We start from the raw sequence: 26,565 nt of genomic DNA, 5'->3' as shown, positions 1-26,565 counted from the left end.
TAATTAGAAGTAACAGCTGAAGCACTTGAGAAACAAAAGCTCCTTTCTTTCTCTGCCCCACTTTTACTTGGGAGCCAGGGGTGGGGAGCAAATTGCTTGGAAGCCAGAAAGCGCCCTGGATCTTGTCACCATGGCTGCACAGGCACAGCCTCCTGTTATCTCCAGAGGAACAAAACCCTCCTCCCACCCTCCCCTGTCTCAGCTGGAGCTGATAAAAGGAGAAGAAATAAACAAAACAAATAATAGTAATAACAAGAATAGAAAAATACCCCAGCCCAAACCAGCAAATAAATATTCAAGGAATGAACCAATCTTCTGCAGAACATATTATTTTCTGCAGTGGATTTTGGGTTGTTGGAGAGCTGGAGGACTCCAATGAGCATTTCAGGTTATAGAGGCCGTCTCAGGAATGCTGGGATTTACACAGTCACAACTCAGGAGCATCCCAGATGATGCCATTTGCTGGAGAATAACAATCTCTACCTACTTACACATAATTGTATCCCTCTGATTCATTTATATGTACGGATGTGTGCACTAATAACATGATCAGATATAACTTTTATGTCTTCTTCTTTGGAGCCCACAACGATCACACCCCTAAGCTGCCAACAAGAGCTGGACTCCTGCCTCTTCTGCCTCTGGGTCACCCCGTGTGCAGGGACAGAGCAGTGTCCAAACGTTCCTGGAGCTGTGGCAGCCTTGGGGCTGTGACCATTCCCTGGGGAGCCTGGGCACCTCTGGGGAAGAACCCGTTCCTAATATCCCACCTAACCCTCCCCTGACAGACAACGCGTTTTTGTGCTACCACAGTTAAACTGCTTTTGGTGCCTGGGCACCTCCAGTCCCCACTGCAGTGTGGGCTTTGGAAAGTAAGTCAGAATGCAAATCACAGTGGGCTGTTGCTGTTTTTGTTGTGTTCTCACAACTAAACTGCCAAAAATACACCAAATAGTATAGCTGTAAAGCAGCGAAAACTAGCAACCATATATTTGTATTTTGAGAGAAATTAGGGCTCTTATGGCTGCTCCAGACGGGCTTCCTACAGGAACTGGGTGGATAATTTCACTGGGTGCTTCATGCATCAGAGCTCTGACCATCTGCTGAAGGGAACATACCTTTTAACAACATGTCTCATTTTGGCTCCGTGCCTCCGGGGCCACCTCCCTACAACAGGCACTATTTCAGTGCTTAATTACACTCACTGTTAAAAAAGGACAACTTATTTTTAGTGCCTGTCTTTCCAGTATCAGCTGGTGGCCACCGAATATTCGGCTGCCTGTGTGTGCCTGTGGGAAGCAGTGTGTTTCAATCAGCCTGGGAATTATGTAGGCCATTGTAGCTGGAGGGAATTATGATGGCCCAGAGTAGTTCTAAGCTATCTTGTATTAAAAAAAAAAAAAAAAAATTATTCATGTGTGAACAAACAAATGAAGGGGAATAGGAACAACTGATACTTCAGCTTAACCTAGTTTCCTCCTTTTGGCACTGGCTGGCACATTCAGTGCTTTGGCTCACCTACTTTTTTACAACTAGTAGTGGAAATGATTACACTTGCAATTTAAGCATGCAAATTATGACTTTGTAATACAATTAACATTTTTCTTAAGTACTGTTTTTTGTTTACAGCTTTTTCTTGCAACGGAAAAATAATATCAACTGTCCTTCCAAAAAAGACTGAATTAAATGGCTGATTATGTCTTTCCACTTTTCCACACTCACAATTTCCCCCACTGGTTTTTGGCCCAACTGTAGCGAAGTGGCACCTGTAAAAGTCCAATCTGGAGCACAAAAGATCATTCATTTATTCCTGGGAGACTTGAAAGGGTGGACTCTTATTTTTAAACTTACCTGCCCTTCCTTTGCATATGGATTTACCTGGATAAATTCATTTCGACCATGACAACAGCTTGCTGGAAAGATCAGGCTCTTGCTGATAGCTCTGAGCACACTGCTCTCTTGTCCTCACATGGCCAGAAAAACATGAACATCTGCATTGCCACTGTAAAAACAGCAATAAGGATATTAATGAAACTGGGAGGAGAACTGGGACCAGGCTCCAGTGCTCACACCCTCGTGGAAAACCCTCCCCAGGACCCTTCTCTGAAGGCAGACACGGATGGCTTTGAGAACCTGAGTTGAGACTATTTTGAGGGAGTTGCTGATATTTCCCCAAACACACCCCTCCCTAAAGAGGCCAGTGTAGGATTTCACAGCACACCAGGCGTTCAGGACGGGCATGGACTTTTGGGGAACTCATGAGGAAAAAGAAATTGGGCAACACTAGGAATTGCTCAGGTCATGGAATCACGGAATACCCTGAGTTGGAAGGGTCCAAGGATCATCAGTCCAACTCCAGGCCCTGCACAGAACATCCCAAGAATTGGGAAGGTCCCCCTGAGCCTCCTTTTCTCCAGGCTGAGCCCCCTCAGCTCCTTCAGCTGCTCCTGGTGCTCCAGACCCTTCCCCAGCTCTGCTCCCTTCCCTGGACACACTCCAGCCCCTCAATATCCTTCTTGTCCTGAGGGGTCCAAAACTTGTCACCCCTCTGTCTCATAAGCAGTTATGGTTAAAGACCAGTTCCCCAGGGGCACGTGGCTGTGGTGTGGCAGAGCTCGTTTCTGCCCAGGCAGTGTGTGACCTCTCTGTCCCCTGCTGACCACGCTGCCCCTTTTATGCCCCAGCATCACGTGCCGGTTGAGTGTCTGCTCCTCCACTGTCCCCACACACACACCCCGATGTCCCAGCACCCACCAACTCCCAGCATCTGTGCCACTTGCTTGGCCTCTTTTCCTTTATGCCGCTCCCCTCCACCGTCGTGTGACAGCCATTGTGTGGTCCCCGCCGCACAAAAGGCAGCCTGACCTAATTTAAATCAGTGCTATTGAAGCCGCGCTTGTTTTATCTCCCAGCACAAGGGCTGCGCTCCCCGTTTCAGAGGCAGAAGAAATGAATGGCTAATTGGGGGGGGTATTGTGCACGGCGGCGTTGTCTCCCGGCCCTGATTGTCAGCTCTCCTGCTCACGGTGCTTCCAGCTCCCCTCTCGGAACGGGCTTTGGGAGTGGAGGGAGGAAAAGGGCTGAATGGGACTGTGCAGCCAGCGCAGCGTGTCAGGGAAACAAAGCCGAGCATGGCCGCTGGTGAGAGCTGGGGGAGGGCTCCTCGCTCAGAAAGGGCAGATGCGGGTGATCATACAAGAGACTCTCCAGCCTTCACGTCCAAACGAGCCCCCGGGTTCTTATTTCCCTGCCACGGTCCTTTCTCCTGCTCGGGGGAGCGTCCGCGGGGAGCGGGCGAGGCACGGGGGGCTCCCACAGCCGGCAGCGCCACACGGGTGGGAGCGGAGCGACAGGGACAGCTCAGGGGCTGGAATCTTTGTCCTGCGGGCAAAGTTTGAGCCGCCCCTGACAATGGATCTTTGTCAGAAAAGCCAGAACATCCCCGGGAGCCATTCCCAAGCAGGAACCAGCGGGGAGAGGGGGCTTTGTCTGCGCCCCCAAAGCCAGCGCTGCCAGGAGCATCCAGAGCCCGGCACTCGGCGTGTCCCGGCGCGGCCAGAACCAGGCAGCCCCGCGGGATGCGGGTGGGTTTGGGAGTTCACACCGACAGCACGACGTCTTCCTTGGAATTCGTGCCTCTGCCTCCCGCAGGTACCTTCCAAAGCCTCCTCCCTGGGCTGGCTGTTCTGCGGCTCCTCTCTCCACCCCTCGCCAGGCTGATAGAGGGCTGCAGAAGAAAACAAAACCCAAAGCGTTTGAATCTTTCCCTGGATGGTCTTGGGTCGCTCACAGATCCACTTCCCCTGCTCGAGGGAGGGGACCTTGCCCCCAGCTATTGATCAGCGCTGCCCCGGCACACTCAGCTGATGCTCGGTGCAAAGGTTGTAACCAGTCCTCTCTGCAGCTCTGCCAGCTGCAGCCAAAAACGATTTCATTCCAGGATGTTGAACAACAACATGAAGCACACAAATCCCGAGACATCGGGTTTGTCAGGGACTGGGATGTAACATTATAATCCTTATCATAAATCAGATCAGAATAAAGCAAGCCCCGAAGTTAAAGGATATATGGCAACCTCTCCTCTACCCCTTTTGGCCTCAAATAAAAGATCAGCTACAAAATTGTAAAATGAAACTGTAAAATTAAAATTTTATTAAGAGCAAATGTTATTAGAAGTGAGGTTCTTTTTGCTTTCATTTGGGTTTATGATTCATTCCTCCCTTCTAAGCTTCTCTCTGCAGCCAGCAGAGCATAAAATACACTTCAACAAAGAAAACAAAACAGGAAAACATAATTCTCATGTTACCACCTGATTCCAAGGGCTGAGGTTTTACCAAAAAGAGAAGGATTGCCATTAAGTAAGTTGTTGATATTGCAGTAGGGTAAGAGGAACAAACTTAGAACGATGTGGGATTGACTGAGAGTGTGGGAGCCCTGGAATGGGATTCCCAGGCTGAGATGGGGCACAGGATGCTCCATCCCGTCCCTGGATCCCCGGCAGTGTCCAAGGCCACGTTGGACAGGGTTTGGAGCATCCTGGGACAGTGGAAGATGTCCATGCCCATGGCAGGGGGTGGAATGAGATGAGATTTTAAGTCCTTCCAGTTCAAACCAGTCCGGCATTGTGTAAATCTGTGATAGTCAGCAGCTCTGTCCTTGGGGCCCGTTCCCCCTCCAGCCCCTGTCCCTTGGCCCAGGCGGCTTCTGTCCCTCCCGGCGGCTCTCCCGAGAGCTCCGCTCCCTGTCACCACTATTCTACCGACATCTGCTGGCAGCTGCCTTAGGGAAAAGAGACATTTCTCCAGCAGCCCTGCGCCCCCTCAGCGGGAACCTCCCTGTGGGGCCGTGTCGGTCTGAGGGGACCCCGAAACAGCGCCCAGGACACGCACCTCAGCCGCCTCCTGAGGCCAGCGGGTCCCTGGGAACCCAAATAAGTCATTGATGATAATCTCTGGGAATCCTGCGCGGCGCTTCTGGGGGTTTGCGGGGGTTTATTCGGAGGTCGCCGTGAGGGAGATCCGCGCCCCCTCAGCCGCCATGGCGGGAACATGGCCCAGCACCCGGCCACTGCCACCATGGCGGGTTTCCGTAGTGTAGCGGTTATCACGTTCGCCTCACACGCGAAAGGTCCCCGGTTCGATCCCGGGCGGAAACACCTGTTTTTCTTTCCCCTTGTGGTGGCTTATTTAAATCTTTGTTTTGGAAGGTAGGTTTTTGTTTTGTTTTGTTTTTGGAGGGGCTGAAGTATTTGGGTTGTTTTTTTTTTTTATTATTCGGCGTTATTTATTTATTTATTTCCCGCCGTGTCCTGACAGCTCGGGACCTCCACCGCGGGTTGCGGCACCATCCCTGAGCAGCGGCCGCCTCCCGCCGGGGCTCAAGGGGGCAAAGCGCAGCCGGGCGGGCGCTCCGCGTGCGGTGCATCTCAATTGGGTTCGGTGAGAAACGGGGAAGAAATACATGGTAACGAAAAAAAAAAAAAAAAAAACGAAGCTGCGTTGGCCGGGAATCGAACCCGGGTCAACTGCTTGGAAGGCAGCTATGCTAACCACTATACCACCAACGCCCGCTGACACAGCTGATCCCCGCTTCCCTCAGCAACATCACCCAGCGGGACCCAACCATTCCGCCAGAGCGGGGATAAACCACAATGAACGATGAGAATGGCTCCACAGCCGCCCCAAACGGCAATAAATGCTGAATTAAGGGCCCATTTCTGAGGGCGAGGAAGAATCTTCCCTCCGTGGTATTGTTTTTTTACCCTGCATCGGCCTCAATTGTCTCTGTGCCCACCCTCCCCATGAAGACATTGCAGCGGACTGCCCAGGGAGGCGGCACACTCACCGTCCCTGGAGGTGTTTAAGGACAGACTTAGCTCGATGGTGTGCATGACAAGGTGACTGTCGGTCACAGGCTGGACTCGATGACCTCAGAGCTCTTTTCCAACACCTAACCTATCCTGTGTGATTTTGTAACAGCTCCGTACTCCCGCGGCCATCTCCCCCCGCGGCCGGAGGCAGTGGTTCCTCCCGCGCGGCCCGGGCGCGCTCCCGCCGCGCGCGCGCTCCCGCCACTTCCGCCGCCGGGTGAGAGGTCACGCCGTGGCCGCCGCCGCCCCCGCGCCCCCGTTTCCGGGGCTGCCCCGCGCCCGGGACATGGAGCGGCACTGACGGAGCCGCCGCCGCCCCCTCCCTCCCCCGCCCTCCCTCCGGCGCAGGAGCCGCCCCCGCCCGGCCCGGGGAGGTCGCCGCGCCCCGCGGTGAGTGAGGAGGGGGGAATGGCGGCCCGGGGGCTCCGGGCGCGCTCCGGCCGGGCTGGGTGGGGCCCGCGCCTCTGAGGGCCGGCTGAGGCGGGCGGGGGCCGCATCCCCGCGGCGCTGGGCCGGGGGTGCCCTCGGGGCGGCGTTCGCCCCTTCCGTGGGCTGTTTCCCCCCTCGGGATGGGGGCGGCCGCTCCTCGCCCCGGGGGACGTTTGCTCGCCCCCAGGCCTGGCCCTCAGGGAATCGTTTGCAGGTCACTCCTGCCGTATGCTGCCCATGGAAGGGGTGATGGGGGACCCCTGCCCTCGGACGGGGGTCCCGGGTGCCGCCAGCAGCCCCGGCGGGTGAGGGAATCCCCGCTCCCCTCCCGTGGGAAGGAGCCGTCGGCAGCGGTGGGGGAGACGGGGGCAGAGGATGCTCCATCCCCGGGATTCCCCTCTCCTGCTGTCCCGAACGCCGGCCTTCCCTCTGCACCAAGGGCAGAGCTCCCGGCGGGAGCTGCCGAGGGACACGGGCTGCTGGCAGCCTTTGCCAGAGCTCGCCTCTCTCTGGATAAATCCCCACCGGTTTATCCAGCCCTCAGTTGCTTTAATATTTGGACATCTTAAAGCTCCCGGCCACGACGGGGACACATTGTAAGGGCTCCTGTAGGTGACTCTGTTCCTGTGTTCCATTGGCTCTTCCCGAATGATTCACGCTGGTTCCTGATCTCTTTGTCTATTTTGCTCAGCTTCTTTTCTTTTTTTTTTTTTCTTTTTTTTTTTCTTTTTTTTTTTTTTTTTTTCTTTTTTTTTTTTTTTTTTTTTTTCTTTTTTTTCCGGGTTCAAGATTTTACTGTTACTTCCCTGTGTGAAATGCCTGATCTGTGCTGGGTGTAATGAGAGTTGAGCTGTTCCTCAGGATCATTAAAATCACAGAGCAGCCGAGCCTGGCAGGACCTGGGGAAGCCTCTGGTCCAACCCCCTGCTCGAGGCAGGGTCAGCTGGGAGATCAGACCAGGTTACTCAGCATTCCTGGGCATCACTCCCGCTGCCCTTCATGCCTGCATCAAAAACTGCCCTTAAATTGCTGAATGCAGCTCCTTCCCTCCTCTCTGCTCTCCTCTGCAGCTGAGGAGTTTCTCTGTGGTGCTTTGTCTCTCCTGGTCCCCTGTGGGTGCGTTTTTGGTGGAGAAAGGGCTGTTTAGGGAGGGCAGGAGCCTCAACAAAAGGCAGTGGTGGGTCCTGAGTGTGTCTGTGATTCAGAGCTAAAGGCTTTTGTAGTTGGGGAGAGAGGAGGGCAGTGAAACACCTTCCTGTGCTCCTGGGCAGCAGATCGGTGTGGGGAGCCAGGGTTCCTCGTGGCAGCAGGCTGAGGCACAGGGAAGCAGTATTCAGGCTTGGAAGATAAATGTGATTTTTATATCCCAGGTGGGGCTGTGACCCTCTGGCTGGCTCCTTGTGGTGTGCCCTTTGTTTGACTCTTCCCTCTTAAGTGTATGGACCAGAGCTCTGTTTTATCAGTTTTTAGCACTTGATACTTGCAAGAATTTCAGGATTTTGGGAAGGGGATGACAGAAAGGTTCCGTATTCAAGGTTCTTGGATTTTAAGAAGAATTTTCTGGGAAAGAGTGAGGCACACCCCAGAGTTCACTAAGCCTCGTTGTTCAGATGAAGTCTCTCAGATTTATCAGGACTGTTCAAATCCAGGCTGTGCTGACAGAACAGATTTGGACCAAGGAATGAAACCCAAGGATTTATTTGTGCCCCCCTGTTCAGCTGGAAATGTGACCTCTGGAAGGTGCTCTTACCCAGCAGTTGTATGAAATCTCCTTTCTCCCCTCTTCCTCCCCAGTTTCCTGTCCTGCCCAGCTCTCTGAGTAGTTAATGCAGAAGATAAAGAGGGTTCGTCTGGAAAACGAGACTGCAGGAAGTTGGAGAAGGTACGTCCAGGTGCCCGTGGAGGCTCTGTGTGCTGTGCAGCAGTCACCTCTGCGCTGAGGGGGTTCTGAGGAGCCCCATCTGGACAGTCCTGCCCAGGAGCTCTGTGGCAGGATCTGTGAGTCAGGAAGTGACTCAGGACAATAACTTGTTTCACCCACTTCCAATATTGAGCTCTCCGGTTTTTTCCGGGTTCTGATTCCCCACCTGTGCTTGTTGTCCCCTCCAGACTAACACCTCTCCCCAGAGGAGGGCTGGGGGCTCACCCACCTCACCTGGCAGGGCACAAGTGGCATTAAAGGACCCCCAAGGGGCAGCTCCACGTTTTTGGGAGTGGAGAGAGACACAACTGTTCCTGCAACAGCTCTGAGTCACCTCAGTCCCTGCCTGAGCGTGGGGTGAAGGGACAGGGCAAGGTGGAAATCTTCAGTGTGCTATTGCTGCCTGTCTTAAGATGGTTAATAACTGGTGTCTTGATCCAGCTCACGTTTGAGTAATGTAATCCCCAAATCTACTCCGAGATAAGTTACTCCTGGCTCTTGTTGACTTACATACACGGCGTTGCCAAGTTCTGACTACGCCTTGTTCCAGAGGTGGCTGTAGTGACAGAGGCAGAAATCTGAGTTTCCTTTTACTCTGCAGCAAGCAAGGACCTGAGTTTTAGGGGTTTTTTTTCCCTTCTAGCAGGAGGTGTCCCTGCCTGTGGCAGGGTTTGGAGTTAGATGATCTTTAAGGTCGCTTCCAGTTCAAACCATTCTGTGATTTTGTGAGAGTCCACCAGGCTCCAGCAGTGCCAGTGGTCATTCCCTGTGCTCTCACCTCAGTTTATGTGGTGGCTGCTTTGCTTATCCCACTTCCCCACTCCGTTCTCGTGTCCAAATCACCAGGGTGAGAACAGTGCCAGGCTGAGAGCTGTGCTGTTCATGTGATAAAATCATGGCAGTATAGTTTGGAAGGGGCTCCAGGCTCCGGTTCAGCTGGGGACAGGTACCAGTATCACATCTGTAGACTGGTTTTAAAGGTTAAACTTTTGCCTGTCAGGAGCCAGACTGGCTGAGTGAGATGGATTCATCAGCTGGGGGAGAGTAACCCAAGGGCCAGGCTTTGTGAGCTAAAGCCAGAGTATTTGACTGCCTGAGTTGTCCTGCAGTGGGATGGGGTTGGGAGAATTGCACTCAGTTTATGGATTTCCATGGTCTTCCTGTCTTGTGTTTCTGACAGGCAGCTGTGATTTTAGCTGCTGCAGTGGAGAGCCTGGGTACAGGCAGAGGCCACAGACACAGTCTTAGAACATCCCATCGTGTTCTCTTTGGTGGTTTCACTTGGGCTTCCTGCCTGCCTTTGATTGGAAAATACTCCTCTTTATCCATTTTCAAGCTGTGGATTTACTGCTGGGCAGTAGGTACCAGGAGTACCTACAGAATTATTTTGGGAGCTTGTTCTTGTGTTACTTTTGGCACATTTTGTACAATTTAGGGACTTGGGAGTCTGAGGAGATGTTACATTCTCAGCCCTTGCACAAGGCTGATTCTGTCTCCTTGGAGCAAAATTCTCCAGGCTCATTTTGTCCAGAAAACTGAAGTTCTTCTGAAATTCTCTGTAACATTCTTTCAGGTACCTCCAAAACCCCTCAAATGTCCTCTTGGAGGGACATCCTGCTCCTCAAATGGGGTGTGAGAAACAGGTTTCCCTAGTCCTCAGCTCATTCCTGCTTTGCAGTGGATGACATCACTGACCTTGGGCAAGTCTGTGGGTCCACCTCACCTCAAATTAACATTTGTGTTAATGTGGAGGCGGTTCTTGTCCTCTCCTTCCACACCTGCTCCCTTGGAAGTCTCTAAGGAATGTGTGCCACGTTTCTCAGGATACAACCAGGGGCTGGCCCTGCTGCCTTCTCTCTCTTAGCAAAGCAATTGCACTTTTTCTTCCTGTTTTCCCATCTCTCTTTAGTCCTGGCCTAGTATCTCCTCAGGTAAGTGGATTGCTGTGCTTGGGTTTGAAGCTCTCTCCCCAGGTGGTGGGCAGGTTTTCCTTTGGGATAGGAAGGGGATTCCACCTCTCTGGTCTCACAGGGCAGGAGTTTATGTGCCTTTATGATAGGTCATAGCCTTGATGACATATCCACCCGAATTCCTGGAGTGGTTTTCCTTTGAGTCAAGCTGCTTGTTGTCTGCACAAGGATCTGCTGCTTCCTTTAACAGTTTATTCCTAGAGCCAGCCCTGGGAGAGGGAGGCCAATATCTGCACTTCCAGGATTCCATACGGGATGGGAGATGCACTTTTCCTTTCAACGTGTTTAAAACGTAACCCTTGAGTGCAGAGAATCCCAGCGTCTGTAGTTTAAGGAGCAGCTGTTTGATTTTAGGGCTTAATTCTCTCCCTCCACTCCTCCCTCAGTTTTTTGCCCAGCCCTGAAGGGGAAGCGAGGATGACTGCGGTGGACACGCTCTCAGACAGCTCCGAAGTGGTCGAGATGGAGGATGTGCCTTCCCAATTCCAGGTGCAAAAGCATTCTTGGGATGGGCTGCGTGACATTATTCACAGCAGCAGGAAGTACTCGGGCATGATAGTGAACAAAGCTCCCCATGATTTCCAGTTTGTCCGGAAAACGGAGGAGTCCAGCCCGCACTCCCACCGCCTCTATTACCTGGGTAAGCACCTGGGGGGAACGTGGGGCTCTTCCAACTCAGCAGCCAGGGAGGGGATGGGAGGGAGCTGCTTTGGTGGGATAGGGGAACTGAGAGTGGGTAACGTGGCTGCAGCCTTTTAGGATCTTCTGCAAAGCTTGGGACTGAGCAGGGACTTCCCAGTCCCAGACAAGCCTCAAACACAAGGATCAGCTGTGACAGGGGGAAGTGGTGGCCAGCCAGCACTTCTGTGTCCTCCCTCACGCTCAGGACTGTCTTGTGCCTCTGCAGCTTGGGAAAAATGGGATTTACTTGCTTCCTTAACCAGACTGACTTTCCAAGAAATTTGCTGTCAGTAATGACTCATGTTGCAATGTTAATATGTTGCAACATATTAATGGCAGGGTGGTGGTGTCTCCTGCTTTATTAAGTGTCAGGGAAGTAGGATGCTTTCAAGAGCAGGGAAGAGAATTGAGGTGGGAATGAGCTGTTCCTGGCATTTGCAAGGAGATATCCCTTTCCTTCTGAAGACTGAAAGCAGAATTCCGTGTTGTACGAGTCCCTTGTTACAGATGGAGCCACAATGTAATTAGTGACAGAGCTGTTGGATTTTAGTGACTGGATAATTTTGTGGCTGGTAACATGGGAAGCTTTATAGACTGTAAAGAGTTTGCTGTGCTTTGGGGCATGAGCTGATCATTACTGGGCCAGAACAGAAATTGCCGGGTGTGCAGCTCTGTGCAGTGACTGCTGCCCTGGAGTGACCCTGCAGATCTTCCTTCTTTGTCCAGGTTTTGGCTGTAGGTCACTGTAGGAGGCTGGATTTGAGGGACTGATTTGTTTTGTCATGAAGCAGCTCCCGTGTGCCAGTGACTTGATTTGTGTAGTCCTCATAAATTCTTGGGACACAAGTGCTGCTCTGAAGGACAGGATCCAGAGCTGGCATATTTTTCTTGTCAAGTCTGAGCAGTGAGGCTTGATTTAAAGTTGAATGTATTTCCAGTTCACTTTGATACTGGTTTTGATCTAGATGATTAAAGAGCTAAGTGGCTAATTTTAAATTTTTTAATGTTCTGTTGTATGAAATGGCAACCAAACCAGCTACTGGGTGGTTGGTGTTCTGCCAGGGTGTGACTGTTCCAGGAGCCAGAACCAGGAATGAGGATACACAAGTGCCTTTTCAGTGTTTCCTTCCTTAAGGAATTGTACAGGGCTCAGAGGAGATTAATCCCTCAGTTAAGATCAGCATCAGCCAGGTAATCCCAGGGTACCTCTTCTCAGATGTCCCTAATAAAGGGTAGAGGCTGATTTAAATGCTGATTCTTTTGCCATGATGATGGACACTCCCAGGGATGGGGCAGCCACAGCTTCTCTGAGCAGCCTGTGAGTTCACAAGTATTTGACTCAGAGTGCTGCCACTGCCCCAGCATTAAAGAACATTTTAAAGTGTTTAAATGGAGACTCCTGATGAACTTTGCTGTAGGGTTGAATTGGAAGCAAAGTAAACTGTCTTTTGGGGAGGGAGGCAATATTTTCCTTGTAAATGCCAATTGATTGTAGTCAGGCTGAGGTCACTGGAGAAAGTTCTAACATAAGGGGAAGGGAAGTCCAGGTCACAGTTGCCTGAGTGTCAGATGTGTGTGTCCAGAGTCATTTGTTCCTCTCTGCAGTTTTTCCTGTGTGGCCATCTTCAATCATTCCTGGGCCATCCCCACAGAGTTTTCTGTTGTATCGTGGCAGATGCTGCTTATGTTAAACACCACATGCTCAGCACTTTGGTGTTCCTGGATCTCTGAGGATTAGATCCTCACATATTGCTCTGCTTCCCAAGCACTTATTAATATTTCAGTTTTAATTTGAAGTAACTACTGCTGGGTCAGCCAGCTCAGAAATCTCTCTGTTCTGCCCAGAACATGTGCAGAGTAGGCAGTATCAGGGCACATATCCCTCTGTGAATTTCTGATCCAGGGAGTCTCTGCAGCATAAGTAGAGGGCAAGTTCATGGTCTTTGTTTTTGTGGAAACTGTCAAAATCACGTGTCAGGATATTTGATGGTTGTTTTGGAAGTTGGATGAAGGCCAAGAGCTCATTTGATAACCACAGGCAAAGGCTTATGTAAAATGACAAGGTCTTTTGACTCTGTAGGATACTGTTTCACATCTGAATGGGCTCTGTGGAGCTTCCAAGCTCTTCCTTCCCCTGCAAGCTGCTGCCTTGGCCTGGAGCAGGTCCCTGTAGCAAATTTCTGTATGGAGAGTAGTGTTGAGTCACTCATTGAGGGAGTGGTGCTCTTAGAGTGGATCTGGGGCACAGAGCGGAAAATTGGACCTAATACATTCTGGAGAGGTGGGGTATTCAATCTTGCTTTGAAAATTCCCAACAAATGAATATCTAAGTGGTTTAGATGTTATTCTGGGATTGATCTGGGAGCTGCTTGGGAAGGAATGTGGGTAAAGGTCTCTGGGCAGCCCCAGCCTCTCTGTTTCCAGACTTTTGCTGAATTTGCTCGTGGGCCTCTTTGTCCTGGCTAGCTCATCTTAAGTAGGATGATGCTTTTGTCCTCCTAACAGGAATGCCATATGGTAGCAGAGAAAATTCCCTCCTTTACTCAGAGATTCCCAAAAAGGTACGGAAGGAGGCCTTGCTGCTCTTGTCCTGGAAACAGATGCTGGATCACTTTCAGGTAAGCCAGAGTGGGAAGAGCCTGGGGAAACTGGGTGCTGCAGTGGGGCTGCTGTGGTAGGGACATCTGTGTGGTGTCCATTATCCTTCCTGCTTTTGAAAAGTTGGGAAAGCTGACTTTAAATTGCTGCTTCTGCCTCACACTGTTGAGAGTGCACCAGAAAGGGAGGGAATTTTCCCCTCCCTGGTTTCAGTATCCTCATGTCCTTTGTCACTGACAGCACTGGAGTGTGCTGCTCTTTTCTCCCCTGCTTAAAAAGCTCCTGCTGGAACAGAATTTATCTGTCTTGACCCCATTTGGGCCGCGAGTTCTCTCCAGGGTAATTCAAGATCCCGGAAGAACTTTTGTTTGCAGTGTCTGACATGGAAACTGTTTGTGAAGGCTGCAGATAACGTCATTAAGTTAATTGGTTACATCTGATTTGCATAAGCAGAGCAAGCACAGCTGTTCTCGGTTCATGCTGAAGTGCCAACTGCAGAACTGAGAGATTCACAGCTCAGCCCTCCTGCAGGGGGGAATTTGGGGCTGTGGTGGGTTTAGGCCTCCTGGAGTACAGGATTTGGGGACCTGTACCCTGACCCTGCTGCCTGTGTGAGCTGGGCTGTTGTGACAGGTTCAGGGCTGTGAACATTCCTCTCCTTGCAAATCCTTCCAGATGTTCCTTTCCTTCAATTCTAGGCAACCCCTCACCATGGGATGTATTCCAGAGAGGAGGAGCTCTTGAGGGAACGCAAGAGACTGGGTGTCTTTGGGATAACATCTTACGATTTCCACAGTGAGAGTGGCCTGTTCCTCTTCCAGGCCAGCAACAGCCTCTTCCATTGTCGAGATGGGGGCAAGAATGGCTTCATGGTGAGTCTGCCAGGGATTTCATGGCTGTCACCCCAAAGGGGCTTGATGGTTTGGATTGGAGATGGCTGCACGTGGAATCCCAGGCTGGACTGGGGTGGCAGGGACCTTAAAGCTCATCCCAGTGTCACTCCCAGTCTGGCTCCAGAGGACCTGCAGCCCTTGGAGCATCTCTGTGGCTCCTCTGGGCCTGCTCTAGCAGGTCCCTATCTCCATCCATGTGGTTATGGTGGTTGTTCCTGTGTCCTGTCAGGGCCACGTTTGCCATCATCCCCTGGGCTGTGCTGAATCCAATTTGGGCTTTTTCTCTGGTGTGGCACCCAGCTCTGTGTGGGTCTCTTGCTGTAGGTGTCTCCAATGAAGCCTCTGGAGATCAAGACTCAGTGCACGGGCCCACGGATGGATCCCAAAATCTGCCCTGCTGACCCAGCCTTCTTCTCCTTCATCAACAACAACGACCTGTGGGTGGCAAACATCGAGACGGGCGAGGAGAGGCGGCTGACCTACTGCCACAAAGGTGATGGGGCTTCCTCCTGCCCCCAGGGGGAATTCCTGCTGAGGAGCCTGGCCTGCAGTACCCACACTCCTGCCTTACTTCTTACAAGTGCCATTTGTCTTTTGGGTCAGCGTTTTCCAAGGAGATGTAGATGCAGAATGCAAATGCTGTCTCGTCTTTGTTCCTCTCCAGGCTTGTCCAATGTCCTGGATGACCCCAAGTCTGCTGGAGTGGCCACTTTTGTCATTCAGGAGGAGTTTGATCGGTTCACGGGCTATTGGTGGTGTCCCACAGCTTCCACAGAAGGTCAGTCACTGTTCTGCTCATCAAATCCTGGCGCTGTGGCTGCTGCCTCCTGCCAAAAACGAGGCCCTGAGCATGATTTTGGGTTTGTGTTGTTCCTGGGGACTCACCTGAAGGAACAAAGCACTGAGGGGGTGATAACTGTGGAGTGTTCGCAGGTGGTCACTGAGAGCTGGGGCTGTACAGGTGTTCCCTCTGCACCAGTGCTCCAGGCCAGCCAGAAACAGCAGGAAATCCTCTTTGCAAACGTTCCTGCTCTCTGTCCCAGGTTCAGAGGATTTGAAAACACTGCGGATCTTGTATGAGGAAGTGGATGAGTCAGAGGTGGAGATAATTCACGTTCCTTCACCTGCTTTGGAGGAGAGAAAAACAGATTCCTATCGGTACCCCAGGACAGGTGAGTGAAACACGTGGCTGAGCTCTGGACTCCTGCTGGAATCAGCAGTGGAATTGGGGCTGTAAACTTTGCATCATTAATCTGGGCACTTACTGGGATGTAGAAACTGGCTGTGAATGTTGAGACCTAATTGACTCTCCGATCCCAAAATCTGCTGCAGCAAAGGCTGAACTTTAAATCCCAGCCCTAAATGAAAGGATTGCTGAGGAAGTGGAATATATCTGATGGCTCATTGTGGAATACATTCTGCATCCCATCTTTCCTCTCCCTCCTGGGAGCGTGCACAGCCAGCTAGGGAAGGCAAAGCAAACTGTTCCCATTCCCAGAATGACTCTGGTGTTTGCTCACATACATATTTGATATTTGTAAATTCACACAGAGCTATTTCAGTAGGACCAGGAGCAGTTCTCCTTTAGAAGCTGTATTTTTGTGTAACCACAGAATGTTCAACTTGATCATCTTGGTGTTTTTTTCACTTCTCCTCTGCAGGCAGCAAAAACCCCAAGATTACATTGAAACTGGCAGAATTTAAAACAGACAGCAAGGGTAAGGTAAGTGATAACTCAGAAGGGGACATTGCACAGGAAGGTTTTTGAAGCTTCCTAGAATTAAAACAAGGTCACAAAGAAATCCTAAATAGTGCTAGTCTGAGACTTTTATTCTCTTGTAATCCCTGGTTCTCTAAAGTGTTTACCCAAGAAACAGACTTGAAAATGCTGAGAAGGATCATTATGGGGGAGATTTAGCTGGGAATGTGAAGGAGAGGGGGAAGTGGGGCTTGCCTGGTGCACCATGGCAGAGACAGGAGGGCTGGAGCCAGGTCTAACCCGGGGCTTCAGTCCCTGCCTGTGTCCTTTCCTGTGGCTGAATGCCAAAATCCTTTTGCTTTGAAGCCTGTTTTCCCCTTCTCTTCCTGCTCTTTGTAGCAAGGCTTGCTTCTCCTGGCCTGACCCTTGCTGATGCCACTAGCTAAACTTCCTTGTTCTGCCATCTCCCTGAGCTTCTCCGGGAGAAGGTGACGAGCTCTGGAGCTCTGATTTGATGTTGGGCCTTGGTTTTGCTGCAGATTGTGTGTGCTCAGGACAAAGAGCTGGTGCAGCCCTTTGCTGCCTTGTTTCCCACTGTGGAGTACATTGCCCGTGCTGGATGGACCCGGGATGGCAAATAGTAAGTCCATTTTCCTCCCAAAATAACTGTCCCAAGGGCTCCTCTGGTTGCAGACCCTTGGCATGCTTCTGCTGTGTTCATGACCTGGTTTTAAAGCCCTGAGTGCCAGAAATGGCACGTGAATATTTGGCTTCAGTGCTGTAACATCCTAAAAGTAGGAATGAAGCAGAGCAGAGTGTTGGGCTTGTCACAACCAGAGTTAAATGACATTGATGCATTAAGTCATTAAGTCATTCCTGGGGAATTCTTTGGAGCTGAAGGTGTTTAACACAGATACAATGTGTTTCCTGCTGAAGATGGGGGTGTTCTGTGGGCAGTTTTATCTTTCTTTGTTGGCACAGTTTGTCACTGAAGCCTGGATCACAGGACAGGGGCAGGTCAGTGGTGCCACGTCCTTCATGCAGCGTGTCCAAAGGGAAGGATTGCTCTGGCACTGGTATTGCTCCAAATGGGATACACAGTCTTGCCTGAAGAGTTACAGAATTCACCCCAATCTGATTGAAATTTTAAAGTTCTTAATTTTTCCCCCCTCCCAAGCCGGCTTGCCTGTTAACTGGTGTGTGTGCAGATTATGTTAAGGTGACTTGGCTGTCTTTGAAGGTGGCATTCTGTAACTCATCATTAATTTTCTGCTCTGGAAAGGAAATTTAGAGAGCTTTCCAGCAGGTAATCCCAGAGGTGATTGTGATGTTCTGCACCAGAGCTTATCTAAATGTGCTGAATATCTCAGTTCCTGAAATCCTGCGGCGCTGGGGGAGAGCTGGCTCCTTTCAAACCTGTCTTTGATGATGGAACCCCCCTGGATGCACTCGCAGGCCCTGGGGTGGCTGTGCTTTGCCATCTGTCGTGCTGAGAGCCTGCAGTGCAGCACCACTCCCAGGGAACTCTCCTTGGAGGGGAGCAGGGCTGGCACTGAAGCAGCTCCTTCCCCTGGCACTGGTGTTGGGTCTGTGCCTCTGCCTGCCAGAGCACCAGGAGGAGGCTGCAGACGGAGCTCCTGGAGGGTGATCTCCTGAGCTGGAGCACAGACAGCATTTCCTGATGGAGGGGTGTCCAAGGAGGAGTTCCATCCTGGAGACAGGCCTCTGTTAGCAGTGCTCCCTTGGAGCGGGCGCTGCCAAATCTGTCAGACATCTCGTCGGAGCGATACCCCTGTGAAATACCAGAGCTGTCTGGCAGTACGTGTGTGTTGGCACAGCTTCCAGGGGATTAGAAAGCAGCAGTGATGAGAAAAGCTTTGCATTCAGATGCCCAAATCCTTTCTGGCAGCGGGGGGGAGAAAGGGATGCGTGTTCTGAGTGTTGGGAAGGGACCTCTATTCTGTGGTACTGACATTCACCTCCGACTTCTTTCCCCAGTGCCTGGGCTATGTTCCTAGACAGACCTCAGCAGCGGCTCCAGCTAGTCCTCCTGCCTCCAGCACTCTTTATTCCAGTCCCAGAAAATGAGGAGCAGCGTGCTGAATTTGCCAAAACTGTGCCAGAAAATGTCCAGCCATTTGTGATCTATGAAGAAACCACTGATGTGTGGATAAATGTAAGAGGCTCGGGGCTGGGAGGAGAACACAGGCTGCCCCTTCCTCCCCTCAGTTAACCATTCTCCTGTTGATTGGGTGTCCAGTTAAGTCCTTGCTCCAGCAGCTTTGCTACTCAGTAGTCCCAAATTTGGAGTTGAACCAGGGGTTTGATAAGGCAAGTCACTCACAGGTTTCTCATCTTGTGTGGCAGGTTCATGACATCTTCTATCCTTTCATCCAGCCGGAGGGGGAGGAGGAAGAGCTCTGCTTTATCCGAGCCAACGAGTGCAAAACGGGCTTCTGTCACCTGTACAGGGTGACAGCAATCCTGAAGCCAGGCAGCCACGACTGGGGGCAGCCCTGTGTCCACAGTGAGGGTAAGGGCTGCAGCCCTGGGAGCTCCCCCTGCTGTTGGCCTGTCTTGTCTTTGGGGAGGGCAGGGGTTTATTCTCATGGTCTGTCTTGCAGATGATTTCAAATGTCCCATCAAGGAGGAGATTGCCCTGACTGCTGGGGAGTGGGAGGTGCTGGCCAGGCACGGATCCAAGGTAGGGGTTATTTTTATTCTCTTGCAGTGTCTCAGCTCTGCATTGTCTGCCCCCAGTCCTGGCCTGAGTCCTCCCTTACACTTGGGACCTGCTAGAAGTGCTTAAGCTTCATTTTGGTGCTGTTTTTATTGCTGCCTCTGCTTTCCCCAGAAGTGCTGTAGGCCAGTGCACATGGAGCTGATTGCCTTCTTAATCAGACTTCAGATTGCTCCTTAGGTAAATCCCAGGAGTGGGTCAGGCCATAAAAAAGGACACAAGTCTGAGGTTTAAGAGCAACAAAGAACCATTTTGTGGAGAATCTGGGGACTGCTGCCTTTGCTAAGGCATTTTAACTCCAATGAGTTCTTGCAACGTGGAAATGTGTCCTGGCACTGGGAGTGAACTCTTGGTCTCCAGCTGATCCCTCAGCAGAGCCTTTAGGAAGAAGGCAGCTGGGGAATATAAAGCAATTTAGAATATGGAGAAGCTGTATCTGTTGTCGCTTGCAGAACAGCCAGAAATGAATTTTTATTAATCTTGTAGAAACCTAGTTTCATTTTTGCTTCAGGAATTAACTTCGAGTCTGATCTTTAACACTCCCAGGTGATTTCTGTCAAAATAAAGACTTTGTCTGTTCATTTCCAATTAATCTGGATTTTCACTTCTCGCTTTTTAAAAGACCAACAGCTCCAAGCTTTTGGTTTCTGCTGCTTTTCCTCAATCTGCAATTAACCTGCTGTCCCTCCCCATGTGGATTCTCACTGTACATGCTGTTGATTTTGGCCACAGCTCTTCCCTGCATGTGTTATGGCTAAAATTGTGTTAGCAGCAATTATTTTGATGCATTTGTTGCTCCACAGGGCTCTGCCTGGTTTTCCTGGCCAATGTTTTTCCCCTTGCTGTTCACAGGGGTCTTCAAACTGTGGGTTAGCCAGAAATAGCATTTGGAAACTGTAAGGTGGAAAAACAGTTCAGTTACTGTTGTTGGATCAATGCAGGATTTAAAAGCTGTCGCCTCTGTTCCTGCCTGACTGGGTGGTTTTTAGAAACAGCTTTATCTAGACAGTAAAAAACCTATTTTAATGTGTCTCAAAGTTTTCATGCTGAGAGCTGTTAGACTGGTCCTCCCACAAATGGGAATTCATTGCCATGATGGCTGGAAAAAAGATACCTGGGCCTTTATAATCCAGCCATGCTGGCTGTGGCCAGGTGAGTCAGGCTCTTCTCCCAGGTAACAAGGGACAGGAGCAGAGGAAACAGCCCCACGTTGCTCCAGGGGGATTTAGGTTGGAGATGGGGGAAGGTGATGGGACAGGCTGTCCAGGGCAGTGAGGAGGCACCACCATCCCTGGGAGTGTTCAGAAGGGTGTTAGGGTGAGCACGGTGCTGCTGGGTTAATGGTTGATCTTGGAGGGGTTTTCCCATTTTTCTGAATGATTCCATAGTTCTGTAAGATGCCATATAAGCACAGAATGTTCCTTGTTAAGAGGATGGCTTCCTCTTAATGTGCAGGGAACAAAGCCCAGCTTTTTATGCCCGTTAATAAGCAAATGCTTTGAGCCTTTAACAAAAAGGCTGAGGGGCTGCTCTCTGTCCCTGCATTGTGCTGTCTGCAGTTCCCCAAGTGCTGTGTGTTCTCTGGCCCCTCAGCCCCCTGCCCTGAGCAGCCCTGCCATGGTCTCTGTGTGTTCTGGGCTGGCAGAGGAGCAGAGCCTGTCCCTGCCTGTCCCTGAGCCCTCTCTCCTGGCACAGATCTGGGTCAATGAGGCCACCAAGCTGGTGTATTTCCAAGGCACGAAGGACACCCCTCTGGAGCACCACCTCTACGTGGTCAGCTACGAGTGTCCCGGGGAGATCGTGCGCCTCACCAGCCCAGGCTTCTCCCACAGCTGCTCCATGAGCCAGGTTTGCTGTTCCTCGGGTCCCCCTCTCCTGACTGACAGGGATCCTGACTGGGAATGGCAGTGGCTCGTGGCCAGTCACGGGTCCTGAGACGTGAGCAGTGCAGGACCTCATCCCCCACCTCCCCTGTGTTCCCTGGCAGAACTTTGACATGTTCATCAGCCACTACAGCAGTGTGAGCACTCCTCCCTGCGTGCACATCTACAAGCTCAGCGGCCCCGACGACGACCCGCTCCACAAGCAGCCCAAGTTTTGGGCCAGCATGATGGAGGCAGCCAGTAAGTCCTGGAGAACGTCCCCATGAGAACTCTGCCAGCAGCAGCCAAGAGTGATGGGGAGGGAAGTGGTCTGAGCACCTTCACTCTGAGGGAAGATGAGTTGTGGCATCTTGTCTGGGGGAGATATTTCTCATGGTCACCTCACTCAGGAAATGCTCTGTGGGCTTTTGAGGTGTTTCACACATTGAACAAAAGTCATGCTCAGGGCTGTACAGAGTTGACACACCCACAAGGATGTGGTTTTACTGTGGAATCACTGAATGCTTTAGGTGGGAATGGACATGAAAGTTCATCTTGCCCTCATGCCCTGACATGGACAGGGACATCTTCCCTAGTCCAGGTTGCACCAAGCCCTGTCCTTGAACACTTCAAGATATTCTTTAATTGTGATTTGTCTGAAGAGGGACGGGGCAAGTTCCTGGGATGCTGGATAATGGAGTGGCTGCTCCATTGTGCTCTGTAGGTTTTAAAGATTTAGGTACAGCTCACAGCAGTACCTGAACCTACTGCAAACACTTTGTCCCATCCCTGTTCCTACCCTCTCCCACCCTGCAGTTGTGGCACTGTGCCTTGCTGGAGAGGTTTTCCTGTGGAATCCCTTCCCTGTGCAGGCAGCTGGAGGCTGTTCCCCAGGGACAGGCTTTGCTAAGCCTCGGTGTGGTTTGGTGCTGAAGGAGCCCTGCCCAGGGTCAGGTTTGGCTCAGGGGGGTGGCAGCAGAGGCTGCTCAGTCCCTCAGCACTGTGTGTGACCCTCCTGCTGCAGGCTGTCCCCCAGACTACGTCCCCCCGGAGATCTTCCACTTCCGCACGCAGTCGGACGTGGAGCTCTACGGAATGGTCTACAAACCCCACGACGTGCAGCCTGGCAAGAAGCATCCCACGGTGCTCTTTGTGTATGGAGGCCCTCAGGTAATCACCCAGGGGAGCTGCTGGGCTCAGGGCTGGGGCTGCTGCCCAGGGCACAGCTCTGTCCGTCAACGCTTGCACTTTGGGTGGCAGTGAACACTGTCATGGAATCATGGAATGGTTTGGGTTGGAGTGACCTTAAACCCATCCACTGCCACCCCTGCAATGGGCAGGGACACATTCCACTGGCCTGGAACACATCCAGGGATGGGGCAGCCACAGCTTCTCGGGGCTTCAGCACTGTTAGAGCAAAACACTTCCTCCTAATATCTAATCTAAACCTACTCTTTTTATCCCTGTGTTTGACCTCTGCTTCAAACCTCAGCTGACTTTTGCAGCATGTGGTTTGATTTCCATGGCTCTGATAGCTCCATGAGTGGCTGCTGTCCAGCTCAGATCCTCCAGTGACACAGGAAGGCAGCTCTGAAACTCTTCCTCCTTTTGCAGGTGCAGCTGGTGAACAACTCCTTCAAAGGCATCAAGTACCTGAGGCTGAACACACTGGCATCCCTGGGCTATGCTGTGGTGGTGATTGATGGAAGGGGATCCTGCCAGCGAGGCCTCAAATTTGAAGGGGCCCTGAAAAACCAAATGGTAACGTCCTCCTTGTGCTGGGGAATCTCTGATCATCTGTCCTTCCTGAGGGTGGTGGCTGCTCGTTTCCTGTGTGAGTCTTCCTGCCTCGAGTTTGTAAATTTACCAAGTCCACTGACGTGATCCTCCTTGTTGCCTTTTAGGGCCAGGTGGAGATAGAGGACCAGGTGGAAGGTTTACATTATGTAGCAGAAAAATACGGGTTCATCGACTTGAGCCGGGTTGCCATCCACGGCTGGTCCTATGGGGGCTTTCTGTCCCTCATGGGGCTCATCTGTAAACCCAACGTCTTCAAGGTGAGCCTGCACGTGGGGGTGGCACCTTTGGGACACTTGGCTCTCTCAGCTTCTCTCCCTCTTGGCAGCTGGAATTGGCATTTTGGCTTGTTTGTGGTGGACAGGTGGAAATGTCCCCTCTGTCCTCCTGCCTGGAGCTCCTGACTCCAGTCCTGTGTCCTGCTGCAGCTCATCCCTGGCTGGGGCCGCAGGAGGATGGCTCTGGGATGGCCTTGGTCTGCCATACAGGGACACTAAAGGCCTGCTGTGCAGCAATTTGCCCCACTGTGAGCACAGGAGGAACAGCGGGAGGAGGAATCTGGGTTGTGTGTGGGATTGCTGGAGGAGAATCCTGAACTGAGTGACAGAACAGCCCAGAGCCTCTCCAGGAAAGCAGGGAAGCCCCGTGCTGTGCAGCAGGTGATAATGGAGGCTGTGTGGTGCCACCTCTCTGTTTGACAGATTGCTATAGCAGGTGCCCCTGTCACCGTGTGGATGGCCTACGACACCGGCTACACCGAGCGCTACATGGACGTCCCCGAGAACAACCAGCAGGGCTACGAGGCTGGCTCGGTGGCCCTGCACGTGGAAAAGCTTCCCAACGAGTGAGTGCCTGCCCCACACCTGCTCCTGGGCCTGCTCTGTGCCCCTCTGCTCAGTCCCAAAGGAATGGAGGGGTTCTGATCTGCTTTAGCTCGGCAGCAGCTGGGCCATCCACCCCCAGCCCCCTGCCGGGGAGGGCCTGAGGCCCATGGCCATGGCCTGGCACTGCTTTTGCTTGGGTTTGGCTTGTCCAGCTGGCAGCTCTTTGCTCAAACCCTCTGCAGAGCTTTTATCTGGTGCCTCATTGTGTTTTCCATCTGGTTTCTCATCCTGTTTCTCTCCTTATCTCTCTCCCCGTGTCCAGGCCAAATCGTTTGCTGATCCTCCATGGCTTTTTGGATGAAAATGTGCACTTTTTTCACACCAACTTCCTGGTATCGCAGCTAATCCGGGCTGGAAAACCTTACCAGCTGCAGGTAGGAGGGACAGGAGTGGGGAGTCCCATAAATCTGGAGAAAGTTCCTTGCTGTGTGTTCTGGGGACGGGAGGAGATGGAGGCAAATGTCCCACATCCTGTTGTGCTGCTGGTGACAGTGAGCACCTCTCTGGACTGGAGAGGAGGCCGGGAGGTGGCACTGTGGCTGTTCCATGGCTGGCAGATGTGGCATGTGCAGGCAGAGCTGCTGCCCTGGAGCCTGGAACTTTCCTCCTCCAGCAGCTGTGGTGTCCCACCTGTCAGGGGTGTCAGTGAGGGAGGGGCTGCTCCAGACCCTCCCTGGCACTTCTTTACCCCCCTGGGGACAGGATGGAGGGGTCAGGGCTGAGGGGAGGGAGTTCTGTCCCTGCTGAGTGACCGATGCCCCACGTGTGCCCCTGCACAGATCTACCCCAACGAGAGACACAGTATTCGGTGCCCTGAGTCAGGAGAGCACTACGAAATCACGCTGCTGCACTTTCTACAAGAATACCTCTGAGAGCACGAGCCTCTGCAAACTGGACACTGACAGCTCACCTGCCCCGTGCCCTCCTGCTCCCCGGCAGCGTCCCACCCAGAGCACAAGGGGCTGAGTGCCCACGTCGGGCTGGGGATACCCCCAGGCCAGGGGGAAAAGCTGGAGGGCACCATCCCTTTGGACAGTGCCACCTTCTCTCACTTTCCACGCTGGAGGTCTGCCCCTGCTCGTCCTCCTCCTCTCCTCCAGCCTGGCTGTTCAATGCTTTTTTTGCTGCTACTCCCTCTCTCCTGGGAATCAATGGACAGTGGTCTGTGTCCCGAGGCTGAGGTTTGTGTCCATCTCTCTCTCCCCAATCCTTTTCCCCTTCCACTGCACCTGTGCAGTTCCCAAACTCTCACCTGCAAGAACTCAGTGCCTGTGTTGGAAACGGAAGAGCCGAATCAGAAGCTGCCTTAAGCCAGGAGTGTGAGGGAAGAGAGAACTACCTACTGCTCCCCTGGGGATCTGCTCTGTGTCCTGGCCCTGCTGCCACACTGGAGCCCTGGGAGGTGAAGAGAGGTCTACAGAAGCATGCAACACTAGTCTTTTTTTTATATATATATGTCTATTTTCCAGTTTAAATTTACAGAGCAGATGGAGGAAGTGGCCGGGGCCGCTAACGGCGTCCTCTGATCCTTCCTCTCATGGCCGCTCTCACAGAGTTGTGCCAACAGGTAGCACTGGCAGCTGGCTACAGCCAGGGCCTCTCTCCAGAGCTCACAGCAGCATTTGGGTTTTTGCAACACAAGATGGATGATATTTATGCAAATCCTCCCTCCCTCTGTTCTCTGTGCCGCCTCCCGACCCCCCTGTCCCCCCCTGAGCTTTCCAATGTGCACTGAAATTGGCTGTGCTTCAGTTCTCTGCGGGTCAGTGACTGGTCCCCTCGCCCGTCTACTCAGCAATGCTCTCTCCTGGTTTTTATTTACCTGGGCAACAGGAACTGCAGTTCTGGGGAGGGGGATTGAGCAATCACACCTCAGGGGAGCGCATCCCCCCCTCAAGCCAAGGGTTCTGCCAGGGGCAAAACGAAAACACAAACAAAACCCACCCAAACGAACCACGTTGACTTGCCCTGGAGTATTATAAGTGCGTATTATGAAAAGAAAATATTTTATGGATTCTTATTCTTTATAATTATGAGTGTAAGATGTAGCGACTCATTAAAATATTGGAAAGAGACGTTGTGGCTGCTTTGGGGGGCGGGAGGAAGCAGCAGCTGCTGCCACAGCCAGAGCAGCTCTGCTGAAAGCCAAGTGCTCTGTTCTTTCTGTGCTGAGCAGTGGAGAGAATATTAAATCCCTGATCTTCCTCGGGGGAAGCATGATCCAAGCAGTCGAGGGTTGGGAATCCTGGACTGTGTTCTTGGCTCGGTGTGACCTTGAGCGAGTCAGCACCAGCCTGGGCTGGGCACCTCCCTCCCATGGGATTGGGGGCTGCAGCTGCTCTGGGACACCCGGAGCTGCTTCTGCGGGGCTGGGCCTGCCTCTGCTCGCCCTCCCAGCTCAAAGCTTCCCCAACCTGGCCTTGCTTTGCCTTCCCCCGTGGGAGCCGCTGTTAATTAACCCGCTGTTAATGCCCTGAGGGTGCTGCTGGAGGCTTGTTCTAAATGCAAAGCCTCTTCCAGATGGAGCGTTTGGGTTCCTGGGGAGGGCTGGGAGCAGATTTTCCCTCCTGTTCTTGTCTGTGTGCCCAGATAATTGTCCCAATTATTGCAGGTGTGGTTTTGCTGCTACAAAGCACCTCAGGTGCGAGTTTTGAGGTCAGAGGGGCAAAAGGAGGGGCTGGGGTGGAAGAAGTTGCACCTCTCTGAGATGTGTCTATAAAAGAACCCTGCAGCCTCTGTCCCTGCTGCCCTCACAGCTGGGTGGGTGCTGCTGGATGGTAAGAAGCTTTATTTTTGCAGAGTTTGTTTCTGTGCTTCCCCTAATTTAATTTTTAGGCTTAATTTAAGCTGCTTTTTCCTGTCCCCAAAAAAGCCGAGTGTTTCTTAAAATGTCTTAAAACACTCTCGTCTAGAAGAGTTTGCAGATCCGTCGGCTCCTCTTGCTGCAGGACTGTTTGGCACCCTAAAAAGGGGGTGGTCGTCTTCTTTGGGGGATTGAGAATCGCGAGGGGAATTACCTGGGAAAGCTGCCGGGAGCCGGAGCTGTTCCGCCGGGAAGAGGCTGTGTTGGGGATTGGAATACAGATGCTGCGGGAGGCGCCCACGCCGCTGTCCTGCGGGAAAGGTGATGGAGCAGGGAGCAGGGCGGCTCTGCCTGGAGGGTTTGCAGCTGGAGGCTGAAGCGGAGTTCATTTCCTGAGTACTGAGGGCTAATGACAGAGG

At 52.1% G+C, this 26,565-nt stretch overlaps 1 protein-coding gene and 2 non-coding genes across 3 annotated transcripts; 2 read left to right on the top strand and 1 right to left on the bottom strand.

The window, feature by feature from the left end:
* Nucleotides 1–5,082: 5,082 nt before the first annotated feature.
* TRNAV-CAC (transfer RNA valine (anticodon CAC)) lies at nt 5,083–5,155 on the top strand. Its single transcript has one exon. It is a non-coding gene; the product is annotated as a tRNA-Val (tRNA).
* Nucleotides 5,156–5,494: 339 nt separating this feature from the next.
* On the bottom strand, nt 5,495–5,566 carry TRNAG-UCC (transfer RNA glycine (anticodon UCC)). Its single transcript has one exon. It is a non-coding gene; the product is annotated as a tRNA-Gly (tRNA).
* Nucleotides 5,567–6,089: 523 nt separating this feature from the next.
* DPP9 (dipeptidyl peptidase 9) lies at nt 6,090–25,418 on the top strand. Its single transcript, XM_066336409.1, has 21 exons — nt 6,090–6,259; nt 8,093–8,180; nt 10,576–10,829; nt 13,376–13,488; nt 14,167–14,340; nt 14,686–14,854; nt 15,026–15,139; nt 15,405–15,533; nt 16,023–16,084; nt 16,600–16,700; nt 18,059–18,236; nt 18,428–18,593; nt 18,685–18,764; nt 20,496–20,648; nt 20,788–20,923; nt 21,687–21,832; nt 22,277–22,423; nt 22,567–22,719; nt 23,161–23,303; nt 23,606–23,717; nt 24,123–25,418. Exons 2-21 carry the CDS (start codon nt 8,125–8,127, stop codon nt 24,213–24,215), a joined length of 2,679 nt encoding a protein of 892 aa, XP_066192506.1. The 5' UTR covers nt 6,090–6,259; nt 8,093–8,124; the 3' UTR covers nt 24,216–25,418.
* Nucleotides 25,419–26,565: the final 1,147 nt, after the last annotated feature.

The sequence above is a fragment of the Sylvia atricapilla genome, chromosome 26 (assembly GCF_009819655.1).
Source record: "Sylvia atricapilla isolate bSylAtr1 chromosome 26, bSylAtr1.pri, whole genome shotgun sequence".
Taxonomy (NCBI): domain Eukaryota; kingdom Metazoa; phylum Chordata; class Aves; order Passeriformes; family Sylviidae; genus Sylvia; species Sylvia atricapilla.
The sequence above is the reverse complement of the archived record's forward strand: the minus strand, read 5'-3'. Positions and strand labels throughout refer to the sequence as shown.